This window comes from Poeciliopsis prolifica, unplaced genomic scaffold (genome assembly GCF_027474105.1).
Source record: "Poeciliopsis prolifica strain line A6 unplaced genomic scaffold, Auburn_PproV2 SCAFFOLD001, whole genome shotgun sequence".
In the NCBI taxonomy this organism is placed as follows: Eukaryota; Metazoa; Chordata; class Actinopteri; order Cyprinodontiformes; family Poeciliidae; genus Poeciliopsis; species Poeciliopsis prolifica.
The window spans coordinates 23,994,206-24,011,937 of NW_026562376.1; the positions used below are offsets into that span (position 1 = coordinate 23,994,206).

At 39.6% G+C, this 17,732-nt stretch overlaps 1 protein-coding gene across 2 annotated transcripts; it reads left to right on the plus strand.

Moving 5' to 3' along the window:
- ticrr (TopBP1-interacting, checkpoint, and replication regulator) lies at positions 1–15,880 on the plus strand. Of its 2 annotated transcripts, none has more exons than XM_055035347.1 (21): positions 1–1,920; positions 2,675–2,912; positions 3,530–3,762; positions 4,331–4,565; positions 5,011–5,149; positions 6,135–6,253; positions 6,413–6,601; positions 6,691–6,836; positions 7,715–7,815; positions 7,906–7,996; positions 8,074–8,156; positions 8,941–9,165; positions 9,329–9,416; positions 10,170–10,242; positions 10,944–11,075; positions 11,233–11,323; positions 11,431–11,489; positions 11,996–12,264; positions 12,984–14,871; positions 15,174–15,302; positions 15,379–15,880. In XM_055035347.1, the coding sequence occupies exons 1-21, from the start codon at positions 1,243–1,245 to the stop codon at positions 15,495–15,497; spliced, it is 5,325 nt and encodes a 1,774-aa protein (XP_054891322.1). In that variant the 5' UTR covers positions 1–1,242; the 3' UTR covers positions 15,498–15,880. The 2 variants fall into 2 exon arrangements, with proteins under 2 accessions (XP_054891322.1, XP_054891331.1); XM_055035356.1 differs by having other exon boundaries at positions 278–1,920; positions 15,177–15,302.
- Positions 15,881–17,732: the final 1,852 nt, after the last annotated feature.

Genomic DNA, 17,732 nt, shown 5'->3' on the forward strand with positions numbered 1-17,732 from the left:
GTAACAGCTGTTGGAGAGGGGAGCGGCTGTCTGCTGTAAAAAGAAAAGATCAATGGATACATTGTGCAGCCGTGAGTGCACTAATCAGTCGAGACTGATTAGTTTTTCAAGAACAATCTAAAGCACGACTCAATCAGATAATAAATAGCTTCCCCCCCCATTTCGTATTGTTTCTGAGCTGTTCGTGCTCAGTTAGTTCAGGGTTACTCAACACGTCGATCGCTGAAGGTTTTGAGTTGATCTCGGCAGCTCAGAAACAATAAGAATTGGAGAGAAACTATTTATTATCTGATTAAGTCGTGTTTTAGATTGTTCTTGAAAAACTAATCAGTCACGGCTGCACAATGTATCCATTGATTTGTTTGTTGTTTCAGCAGTCAGCCGCTCACCTCTCTCGCAGGTACTGCGTAACCCCAACTAAATCTTTTAGGGGTTCGCAGAACCCGACCGTACCCGCCTTCTTTAAAAAGTAAGATTAGGAAACATTTTAACTGGAAATATTTCTTGTAGAAGGTTTGAATTAGTGTCGGGATGGACCACCCACTAACTTTGTTCAGAAATAACAGTGATTTTAAAAGAAAAGAAAAAAAACCTGATTTTCGAAATTCTTTCTAAGGCTTTAACAACAATACTGTAGAAAAAAAAATTAACGCAACCTGTTCCTGTCAATCTCTTTAGTTGACAAGAGACCCCTACCAATGAACGTGTGCTTACAGGACTCGTGACGCACGCTTGAGTTTACTTTTGACCAATCACGCTGGTGTTGTCATGAGTAACCAACCAATTAGAATTTGGAGGCGGAAGAAATGTTGAAGGAGCGCGAACGGTTAAGAACAGCAACGAAGAAAATGGCGATTATGTAGTTTAGGTGTGCGAGTAACGTCGTGTGGGCTCTCCAAGCTGCGTGGAAAGTATCTATTTTCCGTCCCGGGAGTCTGCTTTAGAGCGCAGGCCTTACGTTATTTAAAACAGAACCGTCAGAACGTTCGTAAAGCGTCACATCTGACCGAAGCTCGTGCAGCTGTAACGCAACGTTGTTTGCTAGCAGGTAGTTGTTATCGTGGAAACACGGAGTTAACCGAAACGACCCACTTAAAACTAAGGTAAAGTTATTTCATGAAGTGAAAGAGCGGATGTATATGTACTTCTAACCCCGGGACGGTGTTGTTGGTCAACATTTTGACCAAAACGTACAAAGTTTTTTATGCCGTTTTGCCATTTATTGACATTAAATGTAACATCATGGCTCTGCACAACCTGGTGTTCGTTATCGATGTTGATGATGAAGATCACGCGTCAGACCATCCACTGGAAGTCCGAAACAACTTCGTGAAACGGGGAGTGTTGTACATCCTGTTGCATTTCGGCTACAAATATGGATTTGAGAAAGTTCGCTGGGGCTATACGTTTTTCCAGGCAAAAGCTGGTCGCAGCGCCAGCGTCATATCGAGAGGATCCGACTTCAAGGAGCTGCGACACAAAACATTCGAGGACTTTGAGCAAGAGCTTGAAGCGAGATTCGACACGAAGGACAAAGCGTGTCCTTCCCAACAGAAGCAGCAGTTCAGCAAATCGGTGTCAGTTCAAAACGCTCTTAGGGAAACTCTGCTGGACTTCCAGTGGGACAGACCGGACATCACTTCTCCCACCAAACTTTCACTCAGACCCAGGAAGTCGGGCTGCGTCACAGGAAAGGCCGGCGTGTCTCAAGAAAGCGACTCTTCCAGCAGCGGGAAGAACATGGTGTTTGTGGTCTCACGGTGTCCCCGTTCGAGGGCTCATCTTCTGGATTACCTATCCGCAAAAGACGGCGGCCTGTCGGCAGATGTGACCGATTGTATCCTGCCGAAGAGTCTCAACGACATGGTTGCCCAGCAACAAGTTGTTCTGCACTGGATTGACACCCGTCCACATGTTGAGGTCAGTTCAGAGACTGAGTGGCACTCCTGACAAGTCGACCACTTTTTCTTTTTCTTTTTTTCCTTTTTCAAAGATATTTTTAATATTGTTAATTCGAAGATATTCTTTCAATAATTTTTATATTGATATCTCCTTTGGAAGTAGGAGAGAAACTAGCATTCTAATCTTTTTGCTGCAATCAAATAGCTTCCATCAAAATTCTGTTTACACGTAAGCTTTAAGGGGAAAACAAAAACTGTACAGACCTAGGCCTGTCACAATAAGACATTTTGCCAGACAATAAAACTTTTCAAGTAATACTATAGTAATTATGGAAGAATAATGCAAGAACACTTTCTCAAAGATCGATAAACATCACATTTTGTGACCATTTAAACATTGGAACTGGAAGACATTTTAAAAATCCAAAACGCATAAACAAAACAACAGAAACAACAAATGGACTGAATTCTGAAGTCTCTGTAGACAAAACTGTCTTTCAAAAAAAGAATAATTGAGACCAAAGCGCCAGAATGAAAGAGAAAAACGAGAAAATGACAAATAACGAATTTGTTTTAGTGTATCATGCGATTAATTGATTTGTTTACTGTGACAGGCCTGTACAGACCCATGGAATAATTTAGAGTATTATTGAAAAGAAACATCATCATTCTATAGACGCACAGAGGGATGCGTTTTGAAATTGTGTTTTCGACGTTGATTTCGAAATGTCCTTCTTCACTCATCTCCTGCGGAACCTTTTGTCTCGTTTCAGGTCATAAGCTGCGAGGACAGCTTTGGTTTCGACAAGCTGTCCGCAGTTCTGGCCCAAGCGGGCGGCAGAGTGATCCCCCTGGTGGCTCTGTTGAACCTTTGCTCCAATCACAACTCCGACCCGGGACTCAGGAGGGAATCATCCCTGATCAGCTCCAGCGTGGGCTTCCTGCTGTCGTCAGAGAGGCTATACCGCCTGGCTTTTCCTGCCGCAGACGCCGTTTTACGATGGGATCACGGTTCGTGGAAACCCAGAATGTTTTCCAAAGCTTTCCAAAATATTGTAACTTGAGTCATTTATCCAGATATCTTTTTTTTTTTTTTTTTTAAGTTCACTTTACCTGTAAATAGATCTGGGAGATAAATTGATGATCAGTAAAAGTCTGGATTTTTTTTCCACCAAAGCATTCCCTGTGTTCCCTGAGATCAGAATGATGTCCGCACACACACAAACTACCAGCTTGTTTCGCAAGTGTTTTTACAGCTTCTGTTCTTTTGGACCTTGAATTCAGGTCAAATCACAAAAGGGATGACTGAAATAAAAACCAATTTTAAAAGTAGTTTATTTAATTTGTAATTTCTTTTTAAGGGAAATAAGTAAAACATTTAGAGATTTTGTTTTTAAGCCATATAAGTTATTAATCGTTCCAAATATAAACTGAAACAATCTTTTTTGTTGCTTCTCTAAAACATTCCCACATGGAACACAAACGATACCATTAAAATGACCAAACATGTTGTGAAACAGCTAAACATATAATTTACGTGATAGAAATAAAGCATGTCTGCATATGTTCATAAATAAACTTGCTGATTTATTTTCTGCGTTGTGTTTTTTTATTCGTTACTTCTCTAGGAAACGCGTCTCACAGCTGCCATGTTGTGGTGGAGCCGGTGTGCCGAGGCCAGCGTCTTCTGCAGGAGTCCGCAGAGGTGTACCTGAAGGGGGCGCTGCCAGGCTGGGGCCCCTCATGCCTGACTCAAACTCCCACAGAGTCCTGGCTGCTTCAGCTCTCCAGCAGCAGCGTCCAGGAAGCGGCTGCCTTCCTGCCTCTCTTCACACAGCTGTCCGCTCTTTCACTTCACATGGTGAGAGGCCAGAGAGAAGCTGACATTTATCCACATGATAGTTTTTATATCTATTACATAATAAAGGAACGGCAAGGGGTTTTTGGAGTAATATTTAAAGAGTTTATGTTTTAGACTCTTTTCAGCCCTAATGAAGTTTTCTGTCTTAGTCGCAACGCTGTAAAGTGGAAATCGCGACAATGACCTGAAACACGACAACAAAATCCAGCAATGAAAGTTAAACAATCTTGTTAAAATCCAGTCTAAATATTGCATTTGGTTTTTTGGGTTTTTTTAGCCCTAAGTTAATTACAATTCAATTTTTTTCTCCTCCAGGTTAGTTCTAGTGCTAGCTCAAAGCAAAGGAATACCTTCTTCTTTTGATGTAGTTCTTTAAAAAAAAGTCAAATCTGTCTTTAAAGCTGAGCTGCGTGGGGCTAAACCACAAAACGGAACCAAAAATGAAATGTTTTCAAACACAAACAGAATGAGAGCATTTATCGCAGCACCATGTCTGATGTTTAAGCAAAATAACTTTTCGTTTGGCCGATGCCAATCTTTTCATTCCCTGCTTTAATTGTTTCCGCAGTTTTCTGAAGTCAGTCACAGTGGGCTGTCGTGTCCCGCCATCCTCTCCCCGCTGTCCCCCTCCACAGCCCTGCTCACTGTTATCCAGCCGACCATCCTCCAGCACGACCAACTGCTGAAGACGAACATCTCCGCCCCCATCGAAGCGGAAACCTCTGCTGACCTGCCGGAAGTGGTGAACAGCGTTCTGGGTGTGGTCTATGACATAATGAACCAGGACGGCGACGGGACCAATGGTAGGAATTAAGGCAAACTGAACGTGAAACAATTAAACGGATTGATTGTGATTAATTGATTATTCAAATAATCATAAATTAATTTAACGAGAGTATGCGCACTCAGAGCAGTGACCAAACCAATTCAATTAAAAAAATTATCAAAATATCAGAACAGTAGAGTAATACTCTTTATTACCTCACAGCGGGCAAAGTTTATGTAATTGGGATCATGCACAATAACTAAAAAAATTATAAGAATAAGAGACTGTACAGTAAGGACAAATTTACAACATAAGACAAAAGAGTTTTTTGCTCAGTTTAACTGACTGCAGATGTTAGTACGTATTGTATGTTGTCTGAGAATCCGACCCTGATATATAAATAACGTTGGTGTAGCAACATGATTTTAATGCTACGTTCAGTTTAAACGCCGTATGTAAATTTGCTTTTGTTTCTTGTAAAGACGAGATCCGGGACCCTCCTGCACCTGAGTGGGCCGTGCAGGAGCTGAGCCTCTGGTCACCAACGACACACACCTTAGAAGCATGGTTCCCACAGTCGGATCAGTCAGGAGTCAGCACCAATTTAATGGAATCAATGAGGTACAAGAGGAATTCTGATTTATTTATTTAAAGGCTGCTGCTGTTGAGTAGGCTTTGTTTTTTCAGCTGCATTTCTGGCAGTGGCGAAGGAATATCTGCCTAAAATGAAAACTCAGTTTACATCACAACACAAATTGTGTGAAGGTGTCATTCTAGACTTTCTCTCTGGATATTTGTTTCTTACCCCAAAGAATGGGTTTTTGCTCTTTATTGGCTGCTTTTTTTCATTTGTACTGTTACAAACATACCTATCTGCTTAATATCGTTTTGGTTTTTGAATTTTTTTTATTTGCAGAAGCAGCTTCTGTGTAAAACAACGTTGCATTGTGAGGAGAGCATAAGAAAACATAAAAACAGACTAACTGGTGTAACTTTTATGTAATGATAAAAAAACATTTTTCTGTCATTAACAAAATATTTTTTATACAGCATTTTATGAATAACTCTGCTTTAACATGTTTTAACAGATTTATTAACACATGATCTGAATCTGCTTTGAAGGCATTACAATCACTAGCTATGTTTCTATTCACCATATTATTGTGCAATTTGACACTTCAAAAATAAATTGAAATGATTTTTTTTGGCCCTATATAAATCAGTGTATTTTGCAAAACTGCAGCGGAAACACTACTTTCCTATCGCACGAGTCACATGACCAACAGCCAGATGTTGCCACTGGTCCAAACCACGAAAACAACAGGAAGTAGTTGGAGAATGATGTTTTTTTTAATGACTTATCACACAAACAAAATGACTTGCATGTAATTTTAATTGTTTCTTATTTAACGGAAACACTGTAATTGCAAAATTGTGGTTTTGTTTTGTTTGTTTGTTTTCTCACGCGTTAGTGAAATACTGACTAAATTTAATGCACGTTTGTGACGGAAACGGAACTAGTGTTGCACTTCCTCCAGATTTACTTCCAGGTTTGGAACATGAAGAAAGGAGAAACAAATGTTTCTTCTTAAATGTTTGTTTGCAGATTGCTCCACGCCGTACCAGATGAGGGGTCGGCTGAGGATCTTTTTGAGGGTCAGCAGGATCTGGTCAGAGGTCTGTCTGAACTGTACAAGGAGTCGGTCAGCAAAAAGGGGAAGAAACGTACGCAAACTCATTTTTTTATATAGAAAATTATTATTTCCACCTCCTTCTCAAAATCCAGCTACTTTAAAATCCAAAGCCATTTTTCAAGGGTATTTTTGTTCCACGTCTATTTTTTGTTTGTTTAAACCTCCTTTTCTTTGGCTCTTTGCCCTGCAGGAGGCGCCCATCGTACGCCGGTGAAGCAGAAGATGAAGACAATGAGTCGCTCGCTGCAGATGCTGAACGTGGCACGGCTGAACGTGAAAGCTCAGAAGAGTCAGAGCGAGGCCGAGCCGCTGGGCGCCGTCAGAGCCGGGAAGAGGCGGCTAAGTGACAGGAATAAACCTGCAGCAGCGAGCGCGCTCAGTAAGTCAAACTTCTAAATAGTTTTTTGCTATCTACTTGAATAACACGTTTCATACTAACTTTTGCTGCTTTGTTTTTCTGTTTCTCAGGTTTTTCTAGTGAGAAAGAGCTGCTGTGCCACTTGAAGGCTAGTTACGACAAGACGGTAGCAGAGAGAGACTCGTCTCTCCTGACCAGCGCTCAGCAGCTTCTCGATGCCATAAAAACACTTCTGGCTGCAGAATCAGACTGGAAGGTGACACAATGTTGTTGTTTTTTTGTTGTTGTTGTTTTACCTCAAAGATTTGTTTTTGTTGCAGACCAGGGCTGGGTGATAAGTCAATTTTATTAAGCTTTTGAAGATGTAATTTTTGAAAAATCCTGGTTTATTTTCACCGTTAAGCTCCTTGGATTTTCATATTTTATAGCGATGTCAGGGTGGCCATCTTGTTTTTATTTAGGTATGGAATATATGGTCAACTTTATGACTAAGGGTCGGGCTGAGATGTTTTTGTTTTTATTTACAAAAATAAAATCCTAATTTTACCAGAATAAAGTCGTAATTTTGTAAGAACTGTAACATAAAAAGAACAATAAATGGAGGACTATTGAGCAACTTGTGAAGTTGTTGTTTAATATAATTTTTTACAGATAATACTTTACCTTTTTGCACATCAGTCTCAACTTATCAGTAGCAGAACTTTGATATTATTCTGTCTGCTTGTAAATGGACCGGCCTAGTCATGCCAAATCCAGATAACTCCATCAAAGCTGTTTTTCTCATTAAAACAACTTTTCACTCAACATTTTAAGTCCGCCCAGCTCTACTGCAAAATCTTTAAGATTCTCCAGTTGTTCAAATTTCACAATTGATCATAGTTGGTCTGTCATTTATACTTTTTCATGAACTTTTATTTATTTTTAAATCCAGTTTCACTTGACTCAAATGAACTGTCTAATGTATACATCAGTTTAAAGTTTCCCACTGCTCATGTAGTAAATAATATGTTTATTCAAAATGAGGAAATGATTACAAAGTCAAAGATGGTGAATAAATGACATGATCTGAAGGCAAAATTAGGTAAACTCAGCTGAGATGAAGTTCATTCTCAAACCACATCGTCTCATCTGTAGGAAAAGGCGTCTTCGCTTGTGGAACAGCACCTCATGAAGACTGGCAAATCGATCCGCCAACTGTACCCCGGTGCTGTCGACGCTGAGAGCAAAGTCAGAGAGTGAGTGACCCATTCCTCCTCATCTCTCTGTCCTCGTGCCGTATCTGGATCGTTTAGCTCAAACTAATCCGACTAATCAAACCGTTCTAGGTGCCAACTGCAAGTGATGCTACGGCTGGAGCTGTGCAGACGTTTCGCTTCCAAGCAATCCCGCTCGGATGCAGATCGAATGGCGGAGGAGGTAGAAGGGTCAACAGTCCCGTCCATAGAACTGTCTTGTGTTTTTCTCCAGCTTTAATATGTTTTGTCTTTTGTCAGGTGGCGGAAATGCTCAGAATAATCTCATTGACAAAAGACCCGGCGTGCCTAGCAAGGTTTCTTCAGGACGAAGTCCTCCCAGGGTGAGTGTGCACCTCTACAGAGACGGGCGTTCTTTACAGTGGCCTAAAAGGGTCAAGAAAATGCAAGAGAAAATAAAACAGCTACACACATTATGGTAGACTTGTTAGCTTAACTTCTGTTTTAGCATAGTTTCTGTGTGGCTTCTGACTGTTACCTTGTAGCTTCTGGATTTTGTTGACCTTTCTGGGCCACTGTAGTTCATGACATTTTCTCCATTTCATTCATTTTTTGTTTCATTCACTATATAATGAAAATGAATAGTTTATATAATAAACTACTGCTATAATAACTAAAATAAATCATATAAAAATGAACAAAAAGAAGCGCAAACTTCTGCCAGCTAGTCACATAAAAACAAAATTAGCTGTTTTCCTCAAAAGACATCAACTTACTCAGTGGCATATTGCAATTTAGATTGTTTTATCTCTGTTAAGATTGCTCCATAAACTGATACTCCTGACTCTTTCGCTTGCACTTTTTTGTATAATGATGAACAGAAATAAATACTTGAAACATGTCACTCAGTTTGTCATAAAACAATTTTTTTTTCATATAGAAATTTGAAAAAAATAATTTCGGTTTGAATTAAAATACTTGAATCCATAGTTTGAGGTAACTCACAAAAGCCAAACTAAAACACCAAATTTATATTTAGTACATAACATATTTTTTATTTTATTCTCTTTTGTTTTTAGTTTCCAACAGTCCTAAAGGAGAAGAAGTGCCATATTTAAATGCTTCTCAAGAACTAAAAACAAAAGTGTTGTTTCTCCATCCTGACAGCTTCCTGACTGCTGTTCCGCAAGTGCTTGCAGACGTCTACAACAACCTGGGCACTCAGCTCCCTGACGCCCTGGTGGCCGTTCTGCCTGCTGACTTCTTCAGCGATGACTCTGTTGCCAAGGACAGCATCTCTCCCTCTGCCTCCTCGCATGCCATCTCGGCGCAGAGCCTCGTCTCTGACGACGGCTTGCACGACCTGCGGAACCGTTCGGCCAACAAGAGGAGGCGGGTTTTTTCAAAAATGCTCAGAGAAATTCAAAAAATATTGAAAGGAGTGTCGTAAAATTAACAGCGTTGCTGTTGTTTTTGTTTTTTTAATTGAAAAAAAACATATGCTAAACCTTCAGGGGTATGTTTTATAACTCGCTTTAATTTGTTTTCTGTGCAGGAGTGGGATGTTGACTCGACATCGCAGCATGACTGAATCCACACAGAGTCTTCGTCAAATACAGCTGCCCAAGAAGATCACAAGAGCAGTTAGTTCCTTTTGTTTTTATTAATTCATTTTTGTTTAGATTTCACTTTTTACAGAGAGCCATGTGGATTTTGATTTTTTTTCCCCCTTAGTAATAAACTCAGGGTTTCCCACAGTGTATGATCAGCCTGGCGGGCCACCAGACTTTACTTGCTCCCACACCAGGCTGAGCGTTGTTTGTTATTATAGGTTTAAAAAAAATAATATTAATAATTTATTCCAGTAACAGTGATGGCAAAAACAGGTTAAAAATGTCTTTAATGAAACAGTAACAACTTCAGCAACAAGTCACTGATCAAAAAAATTTGGACACTTAGGATGAAACAACTGAAGTGCAAACAATTAATCATTTTAAATGCATTTTTCATGTTTGTCTTTTCTTGATACTTTTTAGTTGATGTGTAGGTGCTAATATGATGTCTTGCAACAGGACACGTCATATTTTCAATTTTCCTGTTAACTTTAACTCAAAGACACGGTGGGCAGCCGGACCACCAAGCTCAGCAAGCTTTCTGAAACGGCTTCATTTAATAACTGCAGTCTCTGTTTACTTGTGTCTCTAATTTTTCAATTGGTTCGATTTTTAAAAAAACCAAAGTGTGAGAAACATGCAAGTGAGGAAGTGAGGAAGACTTATTTTTCACACCAATACAAGTTAAAAACTGGTTGAAAACAAATGAGTGAACAAATGATTAATTATTAATTCTTGATGAGCCAAGCACTTAATTCAAACTTCTTTTTTTTTTCCCCTCAGTCCAAAATGAAGGTCTCCCCTGCTGTGGAGAAGCCTGCAGAAGTACAACAACCTCAGAAACAACCAGCACAAGGTATGTATAGAAACCATAAAGTGGCTCCTTCGGAATCAGACTAGACATTTGTTTCTCACTTTATAATATGAAGATATAATATAATACGACTCATCATCTTGTCACAAAAGATTATGAACAGTGTTGACTCTGATTCTGTTCTGTTGCAGCATCAGGTGGATGCTTGACTTTGTACAACAGATTAATAAACTAGATTCTGCCAGCTGACATCTGCTGCTATGAACTGAAACGCCAAACTGACCACCGTAGCACTTTTTCTTGCATCCTAAAGCTTTTTTTATGCTGCTTTAAGCAACTGCCGCCATATTATCAGCAGCTGTGTTTACAAATATGTGCAAAGCTTTGTCGATATTCTGAAAAACAACAATTTTGACAATTGTGCTGTTAAATATGAAACGCAATTAAAAAATCACGTGTGGATAAGTTTGGTCACGCGATAATCCTCCTATATCTACTTCCTGCCGTCGTCTTCTTTGTAGTTTGCACCAGCGGCAATATTGGGTTGTTGATCATGTGACTTGTGATGCAAAAAAAGTGTTTGCATTGCAGTTTTGCAAAATAAACCAATTTTGATACGGCCAAAAGAAAAAGAAAAAAAAAAAAAAAATGGTTTCTTTGAAATTGATTGTTCCATTATTTTCAAAATGTCAAATTGCCAAGTAAGTGTCAAAGCTTCTCAACATACATCTATCGGTTCACAGAGGTGACCAAAGTAAGAAGAAATCTCTTCAACCAAAAGAATGTTTCGCCTTCCACAAAAAGGAGACTACCAAGGACCCAGTCTGTCTCTGCTGTGGAAGGACTGAAACGGAAGCGTCCTCTTGAATCTGAAGGTAATTTGGTCTATTGCATGAAATGCCCACTGTTTTCCATTGTCAGGCTGTGGTACTTGGTATTCAGATTTCTGAGATTGAACAAAAACGTCAGTTTTTTTAAATTGCTGTATTTTTAAAAATATATTAGCAGGTTTTTTTTTTTTTTCCTTTTCAGAAAAGCACAAACTTCTCACAAAGAAGGTGTGTGAGACGCCTCTCCACAAGCAGGTGTCCAGTCGCCTCTTACGGCGCCTGAAAACAGGGAGGTATGTTTCAGTCGTTCTCCTGTTATTTCTGTTTTATTACCTGGACCTAACTGCAGCCATGTGCAAAGGAGCAATATTTGGTTCAGTTAATAAATTATTTTTCACAGGAAATCTGACCATAAAGGGGAGTGCATAATAGAAGAGTCACCAGTAAAACCAGCCGAAGGTAATTTTAAATGACCTTTTTGTACATCACATAATTTATTTGTGAATTAAGCTATTCTTTTCAGAAAAAATTCATTTTATTTTTCTTTTTTGAATTCAATAATCTGGGACACAATTTGTTATATGAATGATGAATAAATGGACCTAAATTCAGTGTTGCCTTTTTTTTTCTTAAGGTTCTTAGAGATCCACCAACCTCAGTTTTAGGCAGATTGTTTTTTATCTCTCAAACTTAAACCTGCTGGTATTTATTGTTGACAACTATAAAAAATGTCACAATTTTATTTTGATCATTAATTAATGAAAAATCTCTGTCCTCTTGGTTTCATCTCGATTCATTTGTGTTCCTCTAAAGTTGTGCTTAAGTTTATCGTGCAGAAAGCATTCTTATGTAGGATTAAATCATCATTTTAAGTATTTTATTTGGAAGATACTTGCTTAATACAATGTAAACGTGATTTCAAACCACAAAATGTAATTTTCCTTTTCTTTGTGATTTTCTGTCAGACCTGAGAAGGAGCCCCAGATTAAAGAAATTTGCTAGAAGACACTCAAGCGCTTTCTACTCAAGTTCTCAGCCTCGCTCCAGGAACTTGGAGAAAGCTCTTTCTTCATCTCAGCTTCCACTCAGCGACAGCAAAATCTGTAGCATTAATGTAAAAACAGTCCAGTCTCCCTTGCGTCTTCTGTTCAGCGCTGCCGAGTCACCCAGTGACCAGTTTGGTGAAAACCGAGTCACCCAGTCTCTGTTGTCCTCAGACTCCAGTGTTTTTGAGGTAATTTATCTTAATTCATACCCAAATATCTCACACTTTGAATACTTTGGCTTTTCATTATTGAAGGATTTTGCCAGAATTGAACTAAAGTAACATCCTTAAGTCTTAAATTCACATAAAGATAAGGCCTTCAGATCTCTTAAATGTTTTTTTGTTTCTTTTAAAAGTAAGTTGACCTTAGAGTGAGACCTTGTGGGACTGTTTAATCTCGTATTTTTGATGTATTATTTTTTTCCCCCTGCTGGACATTTCTGCTGGAGAAAGTTTGACTCGCACGTACACATTTTCCTTATGTTCTGTGACTCTAGATAGCTAAAGCTATGGCTATCTAGCTGCTAATATTCACTTGCTAGCTAGCCAAGTGCAAATTTTTTGTCAGTTGTCTGGACGAAGTCTGAAAATTTCTGTGGAGATATAGGTCCTAAAGGGTCTTATTCATTGTTTTTACAGGTTTCACCAATTTAAATGTTAGACTAAGATCTGAAGCCTTTAAATATCTTTTTGTTTTAGGAAGCACAAATTCTATTATGTAATAATTTTATAGTACTATATTTTTTACAAGATGCCTGACTCGTTTCCTGTCAGAAACAAAATTCTTAGTTGAAAAAAAGTAATTTTAAGTGCAAATCTGCCAGGGATATAAATAATTTAAAATCATAATTTGTGCTGAATAACTGTCACTTTTCATTGCTTATATGATGTTTTTGCTGTATATTTAGAGTCCAAACAAAACACCATCAAAATCACCCAAGAGACGTGGAAGAAATGTATCTCCCAAGACGCCAAGAACACCCCAGAACCTGCTATCATCTAAAACCCAAGTTTCTACGGTTGCAGAAAGTCCTGTAGCTGATACTTCTGAACTTGGTAGTATTCTGAAGACCAGTCCTCTGATATCTCCAGGCAAAGAGTCTGTCTTTGTAAATACGCCAAGTAAACAAAGTCCTTTAAAGGGCATTCTTAGGACTCCAGTCAAAGCTTCTGGATTATGTAATCTTAGCCCGTTATCCAAGACTCCCAAGAAGAGTGTCACATGGTCTCCCTCTCCTCAGAAATGTACAGTGAAGGGAGAACTTTCAACTTTTAAAGTCCCCAAGTCACCAAATACAACTCCTCTTAACTCTCTGAGATACATGAGGACTCCCAGCAAGCTCCATAGTCCAGAACAAAGCACTAACGCTAAAAGAGACATTTTTAAGACCCCGGATAAGTTCTGCCAAGTAAGCCTGGTACGGCTGTCCGAACAAGACTTACTGACTCCAGAAAAGATTCTGAGATCTTCGATATGTAACACAACTGTAAATGGGGCGGTTCATCTGGAAAGAACTCCTACGCCGCCTTTGGCATCTTCAACCCATAATTCACCTCAGCGCAAAATCAGAACTAAAGCAAAGATTCCCAGTCCCGTTCATCAAATGATCACTCGTTCCGGACGAACCCCGAGGAAAGAGCCAAACACTGAATCACCCACAGAGGTGGCATACCCACCGCCCGAGGGGGATAGACTTCCTAACAGTTCATCAGAGGAGAAGACTGAAACATCTCAGTGCTCCGAACCCGACTCCAGTCTCCAGACTGAATCGCAGATTTCTCACTGTAACTCCACAACCACAGACAGTCTGGACATCGTCGACGCTACGGTTGTCAAGACTCAGTTTAACCAGGGTATAAAGATGAACATTAGCTTCTCAAGGAAGCCTAGTGCGTCTAGTCCCGACTGTCCTGCGAAGACGGCTTCCCCATTGCCACCCCAGAATACGTCGGGGCGCAGCTACGGCTTCCGCCAAACCCCCGACCGCCGGCAGAGGGAGGCCGCCGCTCGTTTGGGGTATGGAAATGACTCCCCTCGATTCTCTTCTCCCAGAAACTTAGCGAGATCCAAGAAATCCTCAGTTGCGCCGAACCCTCTCAGCTACCAAGTGGAACTGGAAATGCAGACGTCGGGACTTCCGAAACTCAAAATTAAACGGACAGATTCCATGAATGGCGACGACATCTCTTCTGGGAGTGCTTCTCAACCAGACTCACAGAGCCCTTTGGTCGGCACTAAGCCTCTCGTGGAAAGCCCCCTGACCTTAATGGCCAAACACAAAGACGCCGCTTGTTCCTCGCCGTCTCTCTGCACTCACGTCACTCCAGCCAAGAGTACTCCTGGAAAAGGCAGCAGCGTCCAGACGTACATCTGCCAGTCCTACACGCCTACGCGCTACTCTCCAGTGGCAGTAGCAGTGGCAGACATCATCCCACTTACCCCTTCGCCACAGAGCATGGGCAAAGTAACTACGGACAACCTGAACAGCTGGCCGCGCAGGAAGAGGCCTCAACTCGAGGCATTTGGAGGCAAAGATCGGGTCCCGAAAGGGGAGCCGCGGCTGGAGGAGCTGCTGGAGGAGGCTGAGCTCGGAGTCAGTCGCCTGCAGGACTTCGAAGACACCGAAGAACATTTGAGCAGCGCAGCAGAAAAAGAGTCGCCCTCTGTGGCAGCAAAGGTGCCGCCTCTTTCCCCCATGGAGGATTTGTATTGGATGACCAAGCTGGCTGAAGGGACAAACAGTGCCGATTCAGCTGAAATCATCTGGGCGTGTGAAACTGGAAATACTGAGTCAAGTAAGCAATATCTTTAAGCAGTTTGTAGAATGAATGTATGTCAGATATTTAAAATTGCAATATTTTTGTATATACATTAAAACTAGACGTTTAAATTTTAGGTCTAGCAATAATTTAGAAGAATATAGAGTAGGATTGGGTGATATGGACTTAGAATTTCATTGTGATATTTTGTGGTACTATTGCGATGACAAAAAGAAACAATTATTTTCTATATCAAGTCATTGATGACAGACATTGTGACGGTACACAGAGAAAAGCTTCGTTATTAATTCACCTGCTTTTGTTTGGTCCTCTCCCAGCAGCAGCGACTCCTCCCAGTCGGAACGGCAGAAAACCAGTAACGCCCAGCGGCATCTTGGCCCTCACTCAGTCTCCGCTGCTATTTAGGGGCAAAACGGGCTCCACCCATAAGAAAACAGATTTTATAGGTAATGCTTCGACATGCGATGTATCTATGCGAACATCTTATAGTAGCTTTATATTTTTTCCCCCTGAATTTTCCAGACGAAGCCTCATCTGGGAAAACGGAACGTGAGCCGGAGCTCTCTCCTCTCAGCCTCTCCCAGCCAGCGAGGCGCTCCAACACGGGGAAGACTTACAGCAGGAAGAGACTGCTCCACTGAGATAAATGACATAAAAAGTTTCAGCAATAAGACCGTCTGTTTTTTGATTTGTGAAGCCGTGAGCCTTTTCGTGGCGTGTGTGAAAGGTCGGCGAAACTCTACCAGGAAGCTGCTTTTGTTCAATCAGAACCACTTCAGAGTTCAAAGGACGTTTAAATTTTCTCCCTGATATTGATGAGATCATATTTTCTTTCTCTCTGTTTTCCAATCAAGTCAGATCCTGTTCTTATCCGTTTAGTATTGTTTATTTATTAATTTCTCCTTTTTTTTCTTAGCTGTTCTTTTCAGTAACAAATTACTGAAAAGTAATTTTTACTTGTAAAAAATCTTGTAAATATGTTAAATGTTGACAAATTCTTTTATGAATAAACAGTTTTTCTTAATCATTTGAAAGTGATTGAAAAGCAGGGAATCCAAACCCCTCGCAACGACTTGCTGAAAACTGAACCGGGTTTTATTGAGCAGTTGCACCGTAAATGTTACTTTAAGAAGTTTATTAGCGCACATGTGGCTTCAGAGATCAGTGTGGTAAATCAAACGCACCCTTTTTTTTTGTTTTGTCTTTTTATTAATTATGCTGCACTGCAGCTACATCTGGAACTCTTTTCCTTCTACTGCCTGTGATTTGACTAAACCATTCGGTCCTGTAGCTTTTAAAGCGCTGATCGTTGGGTTAAAGTTTCCTGTCTAAATTGTAAGCCCAGGTCCATAACAGAAATGTCAGTCATAAATTCAACTAAATTGATACATTTTAACGTTTTTAAAATATTAGTTAAGAATTTAGTAGTTTTAAAATTTTGAATGCTAAAATTTGTATAATTTGTTTTTTCTTGCAAAATCCCCAACCCCTCACTTTTTATTTTTTTATTTTTAGTCTGAACAACTTTTTATTTCTTTAAATAGTAGTTTTTAAATCAAGTCAGCCTCTTTTTTTGGGGGGTGGGGGGAATTTCCTTCACCACATTGTTATGGAAAGCATTTATCTCTTACTCATTTTGGCACATTTGATTAATTTCGTTTTGCTTTTCTGATTTTGAGAATCACCAAAATGGTCGCTCTGTTCTAATGAGTTTGTAAGTTTATTGTGAATACTTTTTCATTACTTATTTATTTTTTTTTAGTCTCTTAGACTTCATCGACTGAAAGTACGTGACCTTTGAGCAGACTTATCCTTCCATAAGCAGATCACGTACAGGATTTGAACATACTTGCAGTTAAAATTCCTAATAGTTTGTTGCAAAACTAACTCCTACTTTCTGTGCAGGTTTAAAATACATATCAGAAAATTTGCATAATTAAGTTTCTGCAAAAATGGTTCATTCTTCTTTGGGAAATGTTGATATAAATTCAGATGAAATTACTGTTCAGTGAAGAAAAGAGTTGTATCAAGATAAATTGTGGTCCCAAAGATCACATCACTGCGAAATGTTGCTGCTGCGTTTAACTAGAAAACCTCTTTCAACTCGGACCATGAAGGCGAGTGCCACTAATTTCCCCTTTAAGTCCAATCAGGCGTGACGCAATGAGGAAGTTGCGGCAGTTTTATTGTATGAATGACTGGAATAACCTTGTGAAGAAAACCTTTACAAACGATTTGCCCTAAGTTGGGAGGGTGGGAGGCGGGATGAGCGGACTGGATTTGTATTTGAGGTTGTGGTTGAGCTGAGTGCGAAGTGAAAGCTCCTGTTTTGCAGTTCTGTTCAGTGTTTAATATTCTTACCATGCACCACTTTACCTTCATCAAGTTGGCCGACAAAAAGCACAACGAACTTCCTGTTGAGACAACATGTGTAGTTCGACGTCTTCATACTTTGTCCCATAAATGTTTAATACTTGGGTTTACATTTGAAAATTGTTTTATATATATGTATAATGGTGTATCAGGAGTGCAAAGAAAATCAAAGGCATGCTGGATTTAAATTCAGTACTTTCAAACTTTAATCTACAATTTTTGTAACAATGTGGTAAAGAAAGAAGCAAATTGCCTATCAGTCCACCTAAAAAAACAAAAAACGATATGATTATGTCAAATTGTCTAGTAAAATAAGCTAACAGAACAATAAAAATTGTTCATAGCTCATAAAGCAAAGAAAATAGAAAATATTTAAAGGAATATTTTTTCTTTGTCATTTGCGTCATTTCCATACTTGTGGGAAGTTAAGAAAAAAAATAGGTAAAATAAACGCAGGTAGACCCCTCATTAATACGTAAGATGTGTGTTAATTCATCAAAACG

Coding starts and splice junctions, on each gene's coding strand:
- ticrr (XM_055035347.1), top strand. CDS start 1,243: ATGGCTCTGCACAACCTGGTGTTCGTTATCGATGTTGATGATGAAGAT. Junction 6,837..7,714: donor CTGCAGAATCAGACTGGAAG/GTGACACAATGT, acceptor TCTCATCTGTAG/GAAAAGGCGTCTTCGCTTGT. Junction 10,243..10,943: donor TCAGAAACAACCAGCACAAG/GTATGTATAGAA, acceptor ATCGGTTCACAG/AGGTGACCAAAGTAAGAAGA.